The sequence below is a fragment of the Tachyglossus aculeatus genome, chromosome 7 (genome assembly GCF_015852505.1).
Source record: "Tachyglossus aculeatus isolate mTacAcu1 chromosome 7, mTacAcu1.pri, whole genome shotgun sequence".
Lineage (NCBI taxonomy): Eukaryota > Metazoa > Chordata > Mammalia > Monotremata > Tachyglossidae > Tachyglossus > Tachyglossus aculeatus.
Window position 1 is genome coordinate 59,677,354 of NC_052072.1, and position 16,088 is coordinate 59,693,441.

The window sequence follows — 16,088 nt, forward strand, 5'->3', positions numbered from 1 at the left end:
AGCTGTGTGACTTTGGGCAAGTCACTTAACTTCTGTATGCCCGTTACCTCATCTGTAAAATGGGGATTAAAACTGTGAGCCCCGCGTGGGACAACCCTATCACCTTGTAACTTCCCCAGCGCTTAGAACAGTGCTTTGCACATAGTAAGCACTTAATAAATGCCATCATTATTATTATTATCATCATCTTCATCATCGTAATTACTGAGATCACTGCATCAGGCTCTTAAGAGAGAACATGGTTTCTGCTCTCTATAAGGCTGAAATCTCATGGTGAAGACAGGCAGATGTAAAGTATTTATAAACAGTAGCAGCAGGAAGAAGTACTGCATCAGCCTCCTCTCTGATCTCCCATCCTCCTGTCTCTCCCCGCTTCAGTCTACACTTCACGCTGCTGCCCGGATTATCTTTGTACAGAAACACTCTGGGCATGTCACTCCCCTCCTCAAAAATCTCCAGTGGTTGCCTGTCAACCTACGCATCAAGCAAAAACTCCTCACTCTCGGCTTCAAGGTTCTCCATCACCCCCCCACCTCACCTCCTTTCTCTCCTCTACAGCCCAGACCGCACCCTCTGCTCCTCTGCCACTAACCTCCTCACTGTGCCTCATTCTCGCCTGTCCCGCCGTCGACCCCCGGCCCATGTCCTTCCCCTGGCTTGGAATGCCCTCCCTCCACACATCCACAAAACTAGCTCTCTTCCTCCCTTCAAAGCCCTACTGAGAGCTCACCTCCTCCAGGAGGACTTCCCAGACTGAGCACCCTTTTTCCTCTTCTCCAACCCATCCCCCCCACCCTTCCTCCTTCCCCTCCCCACAGCACTTGTATATATTTGTACATATTACTCTATTTATTTTACTTGTACATATTTACTACTCTATTTATTTTATTAATGATGTGCATATAGCTATAATTCTACTTATTCTGACTGTTTTGACACCTGTCTACATGTTTTGTTTTGTTGTTTCTACGCTGATGACACCCAGATCTACATCTCTGCCCCTGCTCTCTCCCCCTCCCTCCAGGCTCGCATCTCCTCCTGCCTTCAGGACATCTCCATCTGGATGTCCGCCCGCCACCTAAAGCTCAACATGTCGAAGACTGAGCTCCTTGTCTTCCCTCCCAAACCTTGTCCTCTCCCTGACTTTCCCATCTCTGTTGACGGCACTACCATCCTTCCTGTCTCACAAGCCCGCAACCTTGGTGTCATCCTCGACTCTGCTCTCTCATTCACCCCTCACATCCAAGCCGTCACCAAAACCTGCCGGTCTCAGCTCCGCAACATTGCCAAATCCGCCCTTTCCTCTCCATTCAAACTGCTACCCTGCTCATTCAAGCTCTCATCCTATCCCGTCTGGACTACTGCACTAGCCTTCTCTCTGATCTCCCATCCTCGTGTCTCTCTCCACTTCAATCCATACTTCATGCTGCTGCCCGGATTATCTTTGTCCAGAAACGCTCTGGACATATTACTCCCTTCCTCAAAAACCTCCAATGGCTACCGATCAATCTGCGCATCAGGCAGAAACTCCTCACCCTGGGCTTCAAGGCTCTCCATCACCTCGCCCCCTCCTACCTCACCTCCCTTCTCTCCTTCTACAGCCCACCCCGCACCCTTCGCTTCTCTGCCGCTAATCTCCTCACCGTGCCTCGTTCTCGCCTGTCCCGCCATCGACCCCCGGCCCACGTAATCCCCCTGGCCTGGAATGCCCTCCCTCTGCCCATCCGCCAAGCTAGCTCTCTTCCTCCCTTCAAGGCCCTGCTGAGAGCTCACCTCCTCCAGGAGGCCTTCCCAGACTGAGCCCCTTCTTTCCTCTCCCCCTCATCCCCCTCTCCATCCCCCCGTCTTACCTCCTTCCCTTCCCCACAGCACCTGTATATATGTATATATGGTTGTACATATTTATTACTCTATTTATTTATTTATTTATTTATTTTACTTGTACATTTCTATCCTACTTATTTTATTTTGTTTTATTTTATTTTATTTTATTTTGTTGGTATGTTTGGTTCTGTTCTCTGTCTCCCCCTTTTAGACTGTGAGCCCACTGTTGGGTAGGGACTGTCTCTATGTGATGCCAATTTGTACTTCCCAAGCGCTTAGTACAGTGCTCTGCACATAGTAAGCGCTCAATAAATACGATTGATTGATTGATTGATTGATTGATTGTCTGTCTCCCCCTTCTAGACTGTGAGCCCGTTGTTAAGTAGGGACCATCTCTATATGTTGCTGACTTGTACTTCCCAAGTGCTTAGTACAGTGCTCTGCACAAAGTAAGGGCTTGATAAATACTATTGAATAAAAGGAGAAACAGTTGATACAGATGGTAGCTCGTTATAGTAGTCCTTTCAAGGAAAAATAGATTGGGAGAAGATGGGAAAACTTTTATTTTCTGGGAATGGTGGAAATTGCACTCATTAAAATGCATGTTACACTGTAAAATATGATCTTTCTAAAGTATATAAAGCTTTAATAGTCTTTTCTAACTTGCTCAGTTTGTCCATTTTGCTTGTTTCAAATAGGTTTCTGAATCACTGGTGGCAAGAGTTTTCTACACTGGCTTGGAAGGCCACTCTCAATGTGTTCTGCATTAAAATTCACTAGTTGAGTTCCTAAAAAGACACAACACCTTGATTTTTAGTTTAGGGAAAGAATGATTGTTTTTTCATAGTCTTGTAGAAGAAACTCTATGAGTAACTCTGTAAAACTTCATACATTTCTGAACCCTGAAAGATGTTTTATAGCTTCAGTTTTTAATCACAGGGATTTATATTTCTTTTCCCACAGTGCACATTATTCAGAACTAATCTGTCCAGTTAAGTTAGAAAACTGACTTACAGGTCACTACATTCATTATCTTTGATGATAAAATGTTGGTCTGAGTTAATGATTTAAGAGTAGGATGTTATTCATAATGTGAAAAGACAGTGTAGGGCCAATTTGTAGGCAAACAATCCACTGTATAATTTTCAATCCACTGTATAATTTTCGTGTTTCATTAAAAATACATGTTAAGTGTATGCTTTAATACTAATTGATCCAAGGAGGTGAGAAATTGCATTGTTCTAGCCTGATTAACAAGACTAAACTATTAATATTCTTACCGAATCCAACCTTTAGAGTAATATGATTGTCAGTTTCTGAAGGAAATAATGTGTTCATAATGAATGATTTTTAATTAACCTCTTCAAGCACGTTCAGAATGCAAAATAATCCTCTGACATACTCAAACTGTCACAGAGTCAATGTGTATATTTGAATTTGAAAATGAATCTGTAAAATTAAATTGTGCTTCAGTAGAGATAGTGGACCCTGACAACACAAATAAATGTGTCTAATATGATGCTAATGCATTTTTTTCAATTTTGTTCCAAAGCAGTTTTAATTTTTTAATAGGTTGAATTTTCATGTCAATTTAAAAATAAATGACCTACCTTCTCTAAACATAATTAGTCTAGGTTGAAACAATGTCCTTCGCTTTAGGACTTCCTAATGAGAGCAACTATTTTGTAAATTCCACGATGGTTTGCTGTATGAAAATTCCTACATCTCAGTGATATATTGTTAACTTTCTCATATTACTTTAATATGAAGTTTGTAATCTTAAAAATGCACACTCAGGTAGCTAGCTATCCTTACCACTTGCAGGCGGAGTTGATGGTGAATTCAATACATTCTATGTGGCTCAAATAAACAATTCATTACTCAAAGTCTCTTCTCACAGAGCACATTTAAAAACAATTCTGGCCTTTTCTTGAGTTGTGCACTGCCAACTGTTTATTCAGTTCCTCCTCTCAGTACCCAAATCTTCCCAATCTGTTCCCAAAGGTATATCCCAGTTCCATTTTCCCCCAAGGCAAACTGTTCCATTAGTAATAATAATTGTGGTATTTGTTAAGTTCTTACTATGTGAAAGACACTGTTCAAAGTGCTGAATAGAGTCAAGATAATCAGGTCGGACAGAGTCCTTTTCCCTCATAGGGCTCACAGGCTAAATAATAATAATAACAATAATTATAATGGCATTTGTTAAGTGCTTACTATGTGCAACACTGATCTAAGCGCTGGAGAAGATACAAGGTGATCAGATTGTCCCACGTGGTGCTCACATTCTAGGAGGGAGAACAAAGATTGAATCTCCATTTTAGAGAAAACTGAGCACCGAGTAGTTAAATGACTCTCACAAGGTCACACAACAGGCAAGTGATAGACGTGGGATTAGGACCCAGGTCTGTTGCCATTTTACCTTCCAGAACTCCACTGCAATGCTGCATCACTGGAAATAGTTTTTCACTAAATCTTTAAAATACCACCTTTGCCCTACCTCCCAGGGATTGTCCCATGTCAGTTTACACACAGCAGCCACCTTAGTAGGCTACCACCATCCATTCTCCTCACATCCATTCTTCTCACCATCCATTCTCACTGCTCCTCACGGAGAAGCAGCGTGGCTCAGTGAGAAGAGCATGGGCTTTGGAGTCAGAGGTCATGGGTTCAAATCCCGGATCTGCCACTTGTCAGCTGTGTGACTTTAGGCAAGTCACTTAGCTTCTCTGTGCCTCAGTTTCCTCATCTGTGAAATCCAGATTAAGACTGTGAGCCCCACGTGGGACAACCTGATCACCTTGTAACCTCCCCAGTGCTTAGAACAGTGCTTTGCACACAGTAAGTGCTTAATAAATGCTATTATTATTATTATCCTCTAGACTGTAATCTCCTTGAGGGCAGTAAATATGTTTACCAACCCTACTTGACTGTACACTCCCAAGTCCACACAAAGTAAGCACTTAATCAATAACATTGATTGATTGATTGCACTAATGAGGTAACATGACCTAGTTACTCCCAGCATGGGCGTGGCAGTCAGAGCACCTAGGTTCTAATCCTGGCTCTGACATATGCCTGCTGTGTGACCTTAGTCAAGTAAATTAATTTATCTGTGCCTTAGGTATTTCATCTATAAAATGGGGATTAAATCCTACTCTTTCTTACTCCGGCTGTGAGCCCTGTGTGGGACATGGACATGTGTCCAACCTGTTTAACTTGAACCTTCACCAGGATTTAGAACAGAGTTCAACACACAGTAGGACTACATAGTATGACACATAATTTGACACATACCATTGTTATTGAGTGTTTACTGGGTGCAGAGCACTGCCCTAAGCACTTGGGAAAGTAATAATAATGTTGGTATTTGTTAAGTGCTTACTATGTGCCAAGCACTGTTCTAAGCGCTGGGGTAGATACAAGGTGATCAGGTTGTGCCCCGTGGGGCTCACAGTCTTAATCCCTATTTTACAGATGAGGTAACTGTGGCACAGAGAAGTTAAATGACTTGCCCAAGGTCACACAGCTGACAAGCGGTGGAGCTGGGATTAGAACCCACGACCTCTGATTCCCAAGCCCGGGCTCTTGCCACTAAGCCACGCTACTTAGTACAATAGAGTTGGTAGACGTGATCCTTCCCGCTATGGAGCTACTGTACTGTTTATTAAATATTGGGTTAGGTTCCTGTTACTCCCAAACCTCAGAGATATCAATCAATCAGTAGTATTTATCGAGCACTTAAAGTGTGCAGAGCACTATACTAAGCACTTGGGAGAGTACAATATAACAGAGTTGGTAGACACATTCCCTTCCCTCAATGAATTTACAGAGGGGGAGACATATGTTAACATAAATGAATGAGTAAATTATGTTTATGTATGTAAGTGCTGTGCGGCTGAGGTGGGGTGAATAAAGGGAGCAAATCCAAGTGCAAGGGCAATGTAGAAGGGAGGGGGAGAAGAGGAAATGAGGGCTTAGTCCAGGAAGGCTTCTTGGAGGAGATTTGCCTTCAATAAAGCTTTGAAGGTGTGGAGAATGACTGTTGGATAAGACTAGAGAGGGCCTTCCAATCCAGAGGCAGGATGTGGGTGAGAGGTCTGCAGTGAAATAGAGGAGACCGAGGTGCAGTAAGTAGCTTTGCAGTAGATGAGTGAAGTGTGTTACGCTGGGTTGTAGTAGGGAAGCGTGACTTCACTAAAATCTGCCCTTTCCTCTCCATCCAAACGGCTACCAAATTAATCCAAGCAATTTATCCTATCCCTCCTGGATTACTGTATCAGCCTCCTTGCTTACCTTCCAGCCTCCCATCTCTCCCCACTCCAATCCATACTTCACTCCGATGCCCAGATCATTTTTCTATAAAAACGTTCAGGACTTGTTTCCCCACTGCTCAATAAACTACAGTAGTTGCCCATCCACCTCCATATCAAACAAAAACTCCTCATCATTGGCTTTAAAGCAATCACCTTGCCCCCTCCTACCTCACCTTGCTACTCTCCTATTACAACCCAGCTTGCACACTTCACTTCATTCCTCTAATGCTAACCTTCTCACTGTGCCTCAATCTCATTTATCTTGCTGCTGATCTCTCGCCCACTTCCTCCCTCTGTCCTGGAATACCCTCCCTCCTCAAATGCAACAATTATTCACCTATCTTAAAGACTTATTGAAGACACATCTCTTCCAAGAGGACTTCCCTGACTAAATTCCCCTTTCCTCCTCTCCCATTCCCTTCTGCCGTTACCCTGACTTGCTCCCTTGATCTTACAATATGTCACTGCACAATTTGGTGCTATAAAGAACTATAGAAAAAACAACACCAGTCTATACAGTTATAAAGCTACACAGTGATGATAGTTATAATTTTCAACATATTCTTGAATTTACCACATAAGAAAAAGGGATCACTGATGAACCTAAGGCCAAAACAATGCATTTCATTGATTATATCCTCTTTCAGCATTTACATGTTGTTTAAGGGCAGGGGGTCTGTCTTTTGCTCTAATGGAATCTCCCAAATGTTTAGTACTGTGGACCTCAATGGATCACTGTAATCACTAAATAAATATCACAGATTGATACATTTATCGATTCATTTATTAATTTAGCATATCCGCATTATTTATAATAATAATAATGGCATTTGTTAGGCCCTTACTATGTGCCAAGCACACTGTTCTAAGCGCTGGGAGGGGGTGCAAGGTAATTAGGTTGTCCCACAAGGGATCACAGTCTTGATCCCCATTTTACAGATGAGGTAACTAAGGCAAAGAGAAGTTAAGTGACTTGCCCAAAGTCACACAGCTGACAAGTGGCAGGGCTGGGATTAGAACCCGTGACCTCTGACTCCCAAGCCCGTGCTCTTGCCACTGAGCCAAGCTGCTTCTCAATAATCTAACAATACCTAACAATCTAACAAAACAAATCTAAGAATAATTTCTTCTATTCAGAATTCATTTATTATATCTGTAATTTATTGTATCCATTGTAGAAGCAGCTTTGCTTAGTGGATAGAGCATGAGCCTGGGAGTCAGAAGGACTAGGGTTCTAATCCTGGCTCCACCTCATGTCTGCTGTGTGACTTTGGGCCTCAGTTTCCTCATCTTTAAAATGGGGATTAAGAGCGTGAGTCTCATGTGAGACAGAGATTGTGTCCAACTTGATTAAACTTGTATCAACCCCAGGGTTTAGAACAGTGTTTGCACAGAAAGCACTTAAATACCATAATTATTCAGCACTTAGTACAGTGCCTGGCACATAGTAAGTGTTAAACAACTACCATAATTATTATTACCATTTATTTACATTAATTTCTGTCTCCCACTCATGGGCAGGGAACGTTTCTACCACCTCTGTTTTATTGTTATAGTGTACTCTTCCAAGTGTTTAGTACAGTGCTCTTGCACATAGTAAATGTTCAACATATACAATTGATTTTTTGATAGACTGTCTAGGAGCTAATCAAACTGCGGATACACTATAGTGACACCGACATGATTGGTTTAACACGAAAGTCTCATGAATGAAAAAAAAATAAAACTTGCAGCAAAGCGGAAAAGCACACTGCAGTAATTTGTGATGCTCTGACCAAATGAAAATATAAAGAAGCTTTCAGGGAGAAAAGCCAAACGTACTAGAAAACCTAAATGATCACTGATGGTATACCAAAGAGGATCCAGGCAGGGCTCTTTGACTAATATAATTCAATTGCAATGGCCTAGAAATTATGTAAAGAAGTCATGCTAACCACTTTTCTTTCTCTATACTGAAGATGAACGGAGTGAACACCCACCATGAATAAAGAGGGCGATCTGAACCTCTCACTATTTTACCTCTATTCACCAAATACCCAGTTGCTGGAGTATAGGAAAATGGATAATGTTAGTCAGTCAGACAGTTGTGTTTATTGAGCCCTTAATGTGTGCAGAGCCCTGTACTAAGCACTCGGGAGAGTACAATATAACAATGTAAAAGACACATTCTTTGCCCACGATGAGCTTACAGTCTCGAGATGGAGATAACGTTGGTTGGCTACTCTGGAATCTTTGCAGGACACCAGAGCTTCCCTGGCATTTTAAACTCCCAGGCATACTGCACATGGTTCCTTACCCTGAAGCAACATGTTAGTTTTAAAAATCTCAGAAGAAAATGACCAAAAGACTTGCTTACTGTTCTGGCATCCCAGAGAGACAGGGTCTTATCTGCAGAGCTGGTAAGAATGGTATTGGAGAAGGGAAGAAACTCAATGCTATTGACTGAATCACTGTGGCCACGTAAGGTGTATCTGCATCTTTCACTGTAGATGAAAGAAAAGCAAGGGTGAAGGTTAGAATGAAAAGGAAAACAATCAGCATTGCAATGTTTTCTGTGCTTTCTGCACTGCATGTTGAAGTTTTATTTTCATATGGAAGAAAAATAAGCAAAAGCCAAGAGGGTTAAGTACAGAATGTTTGCATGGGCCTCAGAGTCAGAAGAACTTGGGTTCTATCTAAACCCAGCTCTCCCAGTTGCATGCTGTGTGACCTGGAGCAAGTCACTTAACTTCTCTGTGCCTCAACTGTAAAATGGGAATACCTGTTCTCCTTCCTACTTAGACTGTGCGTACCATGTGGGAAAGGGACTGTGTCTGACCTAACAAACTTATACCTACCCCAGCTCTTAGAACAGTGCTTGACACATAGTAAATGGTTAACAAATACCATAAAAATAAATTATCACCTAATTTGTAGTCCAAAAGTATTTTCCTAAACTATAGATTATATCAGCGCTTAGAACAGTGCTTTGCACATAGTAAGCGCTTAATAAATGCCATTATTATTTATTATAATAATTGATCATGATTTTGCCTTGAATTTATTTTGTGCCTTTATTTTGAAAAACACTAAATACTACCTTATTCCTCACAGCTAGGGAGTCAGAAACAAATCTAATTAGCCTCCACACAAATGAAGCAAGTGAGAGGTTACATTCATTTCAACAGATCCTAGAGTGAGTTGTAAGAGCTTCAGGACTCTAATTAAAATCGCCTGATAACTTTTCCAGGTTCCCTGGCCACTGTACACAGCTAACCTTCATATTGCTAACGGCATTTCCAAGGGTGAAACACTATCTGCATATGGAAGTATAGTAATGAGACTATCTATCCAGGGCCAATATGTAACCCAGCGTGGACATTTTTTTGCCCACTGCTTGTGGGCTGTAAACTTCTGTAGGAAAAATCTTCTGCAGGCAAATTTTGGCCCAGTGGAGATTATTCAAAGCTGAACTATTAGCAGCGCTGGCATCTGGCATTCTCCATGGCCTTGCTTTTCCATCATAAAATCATGGCTCCAGTCACTGGACATGAGAAGTGATTGACCACTGTCAACATTCCACTTTTATTTGGGGATTTCCTCAAGGAAGTCCTCTCCTTGGCTGGTTGTCACTAGCTTTGCAAGGGAGAAGGTGGGGTGCATTAAGAATTGTTGAGTGGTAGAGGGTGGGGAGAGGCTCATCTTTGTTTAGGTGTTGGTGGTCTCTGAGTCTAGTGGAGGCTGGCCTGACTTCTTTCTGTCCTGGTGGATACTAGGGGGCAGTGACCGATGGGATTCTGGAATCACTAATGGGGCTGGAGTTCCTCCTGCAGCTCATTCTCTCTCACACACACACACCGCCAGCCTCCAGGCACAAAAGCTCCTCAACTTCCAGCCCTGCCCCCAATTAAACTGTACTTGGATTAAAATCTTTAAAATCACTAAATGTGTTCCCCCTTCACCCTCATCCCTCTTTCCACTCTTACCTTCTCCCCTTTCCACGACACCTCTTCTTCCCCTACTCCCACCTTCCTCACTTTCTACCATTAATTCCTCTTTTCAAAGTGAGTAAGTGAAATGCTCAAGGGCCAGAACCGTGCCTGTGATGCTAGACCCTAAAGTTCCTTCCTCCATGGTTTGGAGCGGGAGAGGTGAAGTGTGTGGCAGACTGTCCAGGGTACTGGACCTCTGGGCTAGTCCGGTGAGGCTGGTCTGCATAGCCACCCCACACTGCTGTCATCCCTTTATCTTTTCTCTTTTTGTCATTCCCGTCACCCTCACCTGCTTCTTCCCCTTCCCCCTTATTTTCCTGCCCCCTTTCCTTTATTCCCCATGACACCACCTGTCTTTCTTTCCTTCTGCCTCATGGATAACAGCAATAATAATAATTGCAATTGCTCTGGAATCCAGACGCTCACTGCCCCTGAGCATCCGTCAGGACAGAGGGGCTGCACGGCAGACTCCATTGGACTCCAAAACCACCAACTCCTAAACTAAGAAGAGCCTTTTCCCAAACTTTCCAACCTAATAATTCTCAGCCCACCTCACCTTCTCTCTTGCAAAACTAATGACAGACAGCCAATCAGGTCAGACACAGTCCCTGTCATTCACGGGGCTCACAGTCATTCATTCATTTATTCAATCGTATTTATTGAGTGCTTACTGTGTGCATAGCACTCTACTAAGTGCTTGGGAGAGTGCAATATAACAATGAACAGATACATTCCCTGCCCACCACGAGCTTACGGTCATGGGGCTCAGTGATTTTTTAATCTCTCCTTTGACCAGACTGCCCCCCTCACATCATCCTCCAACTCTTGGACTCTTCGATAAAGCTATGACAGCATTCCCAAAACTATTCCTCAGTAGGGAGAAAGAGCACAGGCTTTGGAGTCAGAGGTCATCAGTTCAAATCCTGGCTCCGCCACTTGTCAGCTTCTCTCCTAACTTTGGGCAAGTCACTTAACTTCTCTGTGCCTCAGTTCCCACATCTGTAAAATGGGGATTAAGACTGTGAGCCCCACATGGGAAAACCTGATCACCTTGTAAACTCCCCAGCACTTAGAACAGTGCTTTGCACATAGAAAGTGCTTAATAAATGTCATTATTATTATTATTATTATAAAACATTTTCCTCAGGCAAGTTTTGCTCAAATAGACAAACACATAATTTTGTTTTCATTAGAAAATGAAAACGCCATTTGAAAATAAAGACCCCCAGTGAACTGCTCTGAAACAGGTTCCCTACCTTTCCCTCCCCAACTCCCTAGATTGTAAAACCACATCGCTTACAAGAGGCCTTTCCCAACCAAGACCTTATTTCCTCTTCTCTCTCTCCTTTCAGCACTGCCTTGCATTTGGATTTGGACACTTTATTCACCCCAACCTCAGCCCCACAGCACTAATTTATGTATCTGTAATTTATTTATTTATGTTAACATCTGTCTCCCCCTCTAGACTGTAAACTCTTGGGAAGGGCATGTGTCTACCAACTCAGTTGTACTGTACTTGGTACAGTGCTCTGCACACAGTAAGCACTCAATAAATAAGATTTATTGATTGATTGAATTTACTTTTCTGTTATTCCCCACTTCCCTGACTCCCTGAGGGCAGGGAATCAATCAATGAGTACTTACTGTGTGCAGGGCACTGTACTAAATGATTGGGAGTGCTCAGTACAGCTGGTAGACACTACGTGTGTCTTGCTTCTGCTGTACTTTCTGAAATGGTTATTACATTGCCAGCACCCAACAGGAACTCAATGAATACTCTGATAGCTTGATTGGATGATTTAGACCTAGAATCCTAATTTTTTGTTTTTCTCAGAACAATTCTTTTAACTGCCTTTTTTCCTCTCTGAGTTTACGAGTATAACCCTACCACAGGAAAAAAATAAGAATTTATATTATTTTTTTTCTGAACCTAAAAATACAGTACAAACCAACCATCATACTGAAGTTCTCAACAAGTACTTAATGTTCAAAAGAGATCATAAAAATTCAGATAAATCAAAGGTTGATTGATTTTTAAAAAGAGTGCAATATGATTGAGTGTTTTCTGAAGTATTAATAAATTGAAATGAGATTACAATTCTAAAAAATGAACACATATTGTTCATGCAATAGCCTTGGCTTTCATGTTTCCATAATTCACTTGCTAACCCATAAAATGAGGTCATTTGGAAGGGGTCTTTCTAACATGAATATGAAATAATGAGTGTTTACAATAGTTTACTACCGCTTCCTCCCCTAAAGCAATGACATAAACATCAAACTAATTAAGACGCTTAAACAAAACCTCCTTTTAGAAAAATTGCCTCTGAAATTATGTGATTGAAAATGCTACTAAATCAAAACTTGATTTTATAACCACAAAATACTACCTTTTACTACCATCACCTCGAAGTTCTACACCACATACTAATTTGTTAAGAAACCGCAGTAAGCATTGCAGTGACATTTCTGCATATTCTCCAAATTGTGTAACTATAGTCTTAACTGCCATTGAGCTGAGGGATTTGTGCCTTTTGAACAGAGAATACCACCAACCAGGATCCCATCTTATCACTTACTCACTAGACAATTTTACCTCCAAAACGTTACACATTCAAGTGGAGAATAGAGGTTTGTACCCAAGATCAGTGGGCTCGTCTAGAAGCCAGATGACTTAAGGCATTAAAGTGCCAGCGTGTTTTATGAGGTTATAAATATATCCTATCATGTCTTTATATTTTATGACCTCTATTTTATTTTTTGGTAGATTCACATATGACATACTTGATTATTCATGTCAACGATTTAAAACTACCAATATTTCAGGAAAAAAATTCAGACCATCATTTATGAGCATGCTTAGTTTCCCCTTGATCTATTATTTCATTGAAACCAAACCTGGGTTAATCCAGACACTGATATGTGAATAATTTTTTAAATTTACCATACTGTTTTTCAAAAAATAGTTATGATTCATCATGACTCAATTAAAGATTTACTTTTCCCGTCTGTTTTTCTTGGCGCTGATACCACCATTTTTTATGTAGACATAATTCCCATAAATTTCAGTTGGAAATGGGGTTGGCTGAGGAGCAGGAACTAAGCCAATAATATTTCTCTGTTTAATAAATAATTGTTCTGAGGTGTCTTAAAACCTGGACATTTCCTTCACTTAGGAATAAAAATATGATCAGCTAATTTTTCATATTGATGGAAGTTGTGTGGGTTTTTTAAATAAATAATTTTACACTCTTATAGTGTTTCAACTAATTTAATACTCTATTTCCTTCACACCTTATGAAAATGTAGTCCATGAAATAACCTGTGATTGGGGATTCAATACCTGTTTTCTCTCTCCTCTCTTAGAATGTGCACTCCATGTGGGACAGGGACTATGTCTGGGCTGATTAACTTGTGTCTACCCCAGCACTTAGAACAGTGTTTAAAACATAATAAGCACTTAACAGATACCTTAAAAAACTCAGTCAATCAATCAATGGTATTTATTGAACTTTTCTTCTGTGTAGAGCACTGTACTAAGCACACAGTAGAGTAGGAGAGAGTAAATAGAAAATAATCCCTGTCCTCAAAAAGCTTACAGAGTTAGTGGAGAAGAAAATGTATGTGTACATATGTTCTGGTACAGTGGGTGATATGTACCTAAGTATTTTTATAGGTACACCTGTATACAGGTAATGAGGTAGGGAAGGAAAAGGGAATAATAGTAATTATTATTATGGCATTTGTTAAGCACTTATTATGTGCAAGGCACTGTACTAAGCTTTGGGGTGAATACAAGCAAATCAGGTTAAACAGTCCCTGCCCCGTATGGGACTCACAGTCTTATACAGGTGAGGTAACTGAGGCACAGAGAAGGGAAGAGATTTGTCCAAGGTCACACAGCCGACAAACAGAGGAGCCAGGATTAGAACCGAGGACTTTCTTAGTCCCACGCCCATACTCTATCCCTTGGGGCAAGTGGGTGACAGATTAGAACAGAAAGTTTCCCTGGAGTCGAAGTGATTTTAGTAGAGCTTTGAAGATGGGAAGAGTAGCGGATTAGAACAGAAAGTTTCCCTGGAGTCGAAGTGATTTTAGTAGAGCTTTGAAGATGGGAAGAGTAGCGGTCTGTCAGATGTGAAGAGGAAGGGAATTAACAGCAAGAGGGAGGGTGGGAGCAAGGGGTCCAAGATAAAAGATGAGAGTGAGACCCAATGAGTAAATTGGAATTAGAGGAGCAATATGTGCAAGCTGGGTTGTAGGGGAAGAGGAAGTTTAGAATGGGGGAAGAGAATTGACTGTGTGTCTTATTTTGTGCAGAGCACTGTATGAGTGCTTGGGAGAGTATAAACGAATTAGTAGATATGATTCCTGACTTCGAGGGGATCACAGTCTAGCAGAGGAGGCAAAAACTAACAGATATTATAGTTGGAGAAAGAAGGAAGAGGAGATATTAGTCAATCAATTGAGCACTTATTAGGTGCAGATCACTATATTAAGCACATGGGAAAGGACAAACAGAGTTGGTAGACACCATATGTACACATGAGTTAGTGCTTAAGGAATAGGATATGGACAAAAGTGCTACAGGAAGTTGTGAGGATTTGAGTGCTAAAGTGGCTGCAGAAGTGCTGAATAGACAATATGGGGACACAAGCAGGGGTGATCAAAATCTACAGGAAATGGCCTGCTGGAGGAACTGCGATTTCAGCAGGGTTTTGAAAAAGGAGAGAGCTCAGCTCTGCTGAATTTGAAAAGGGAAGGAGTGTTAGCCAGAATCTCCTCACAACTCCTCAAAAAACTCCTCACTATTGGCTTCAAAGTTCTCCATCACCTTGCCCCCTCCTACCTCACACCCCTTCTCTCCTTCTACAACCCAGCTCGCACACTCTGCTCCTCTTCTGCTAACCTCCTCACTGTGCCTCATTCTCGCCTGTCCCGCCGTCGACCCAGGCCCATGTCCTACCTCTGGTCTGGAATGCCCGTCCTCCACACATCTGCCAAACTAGCACACTTCCCCCCTTCAAAACCCTACTGAAAGCTCACCTCCTCCAGGAGGCCTTCCCAGACTGAGCCTCCCCAGACTGAGCCTCCCCTTTTCCTCTGCTCCTCCTCCCCTCCCCATCACCCCTATTCCCTCCCTCTGCTCTAGCCTCCACTCCGCCCCACAGCACTTGTGTATATATTTATTATTCTATTTATTTGGGATTGTCTCTATTTGTTGCTGAATTGTACTTTCCAAGGGCTTAATACAGTGCTCTGCACACAGTAAGCACTCAATAAATAAGATTGAATGAATGAATGAACTCTTCCCCCTTCTGGTCCCTATCAGTACCAATGCCTGTGGTTCGGATACAAGCAAGGAGCAGATACTTAGTTCACGTCCTCAACAGGTGCTTCATTCATTCATTCATTCATTCAATCACACATGAATCATTCAATCCAACAATGGTATTTATTGAACTTTTTTTGTGCAGAACCCTGGACTAAGTGGTTGGGAGTGTACAGCATAACCGAGTTGGCTAACACATTCCCTGTCCACAAGGAACTTTATAAGTCTACAGAGATAGTAGAGTGAAGCAGCATGGCTTTATGGTAAGAACCAGGGCTTGGGAGTATTGAGTGCTTACTGTGTGCAGAGCACTGTACTAAGCACTTGGAAAGTACAATTCAGCAACAAATAGAGACAATCCCTACCCCAAAACTGGCTTACAGTCTAGAAGGGAGGAGACAGACAACAAAAGAAAACAACGCAAGTAAACAGGTAGGCTTCCCAAGGTCCCCCGTGTGAGCAGATCTGAGTTCATTGCCTGGGTCTCTTTGCAGACTTCCTTTGGCCCACTGATCTCCAAAGACCCTGTCCCACAGCCGGGTTCACAGTCAGGGACACCCACCTGTGGGTGAGTGACACCCACAAGTGGAACAATGCTAGTTACTTCCCTTTCTTCCCGCGCAGTCTGCTGCAAAGGCTTAGCAT

At 42.0% G+C, this 16,088-nt stretch overlaps 1 protein-coding gene across 1 annotated transcript in view; it reads right to left on the bottom strand.

Moving 5' to 3' along the window:
• SPAG16 (sperm associated antigen 16) overlaps positions 1-16,088 on the bottom strand; it is an 822,373-nt gene that overhangs the window by 352,632 nt on the left and 453,653 nt on the right. The window contains exon 13 of the mRNA XM_038748803.1: positions 8,497-8,623. Coding sequence (XP_038604731.1) covers positions 8,497-8,623 — 127 coding nt within the window. The remainder of the gene's footprint in view (positions 1-8,496; positions 8,624-16,088) is intronic.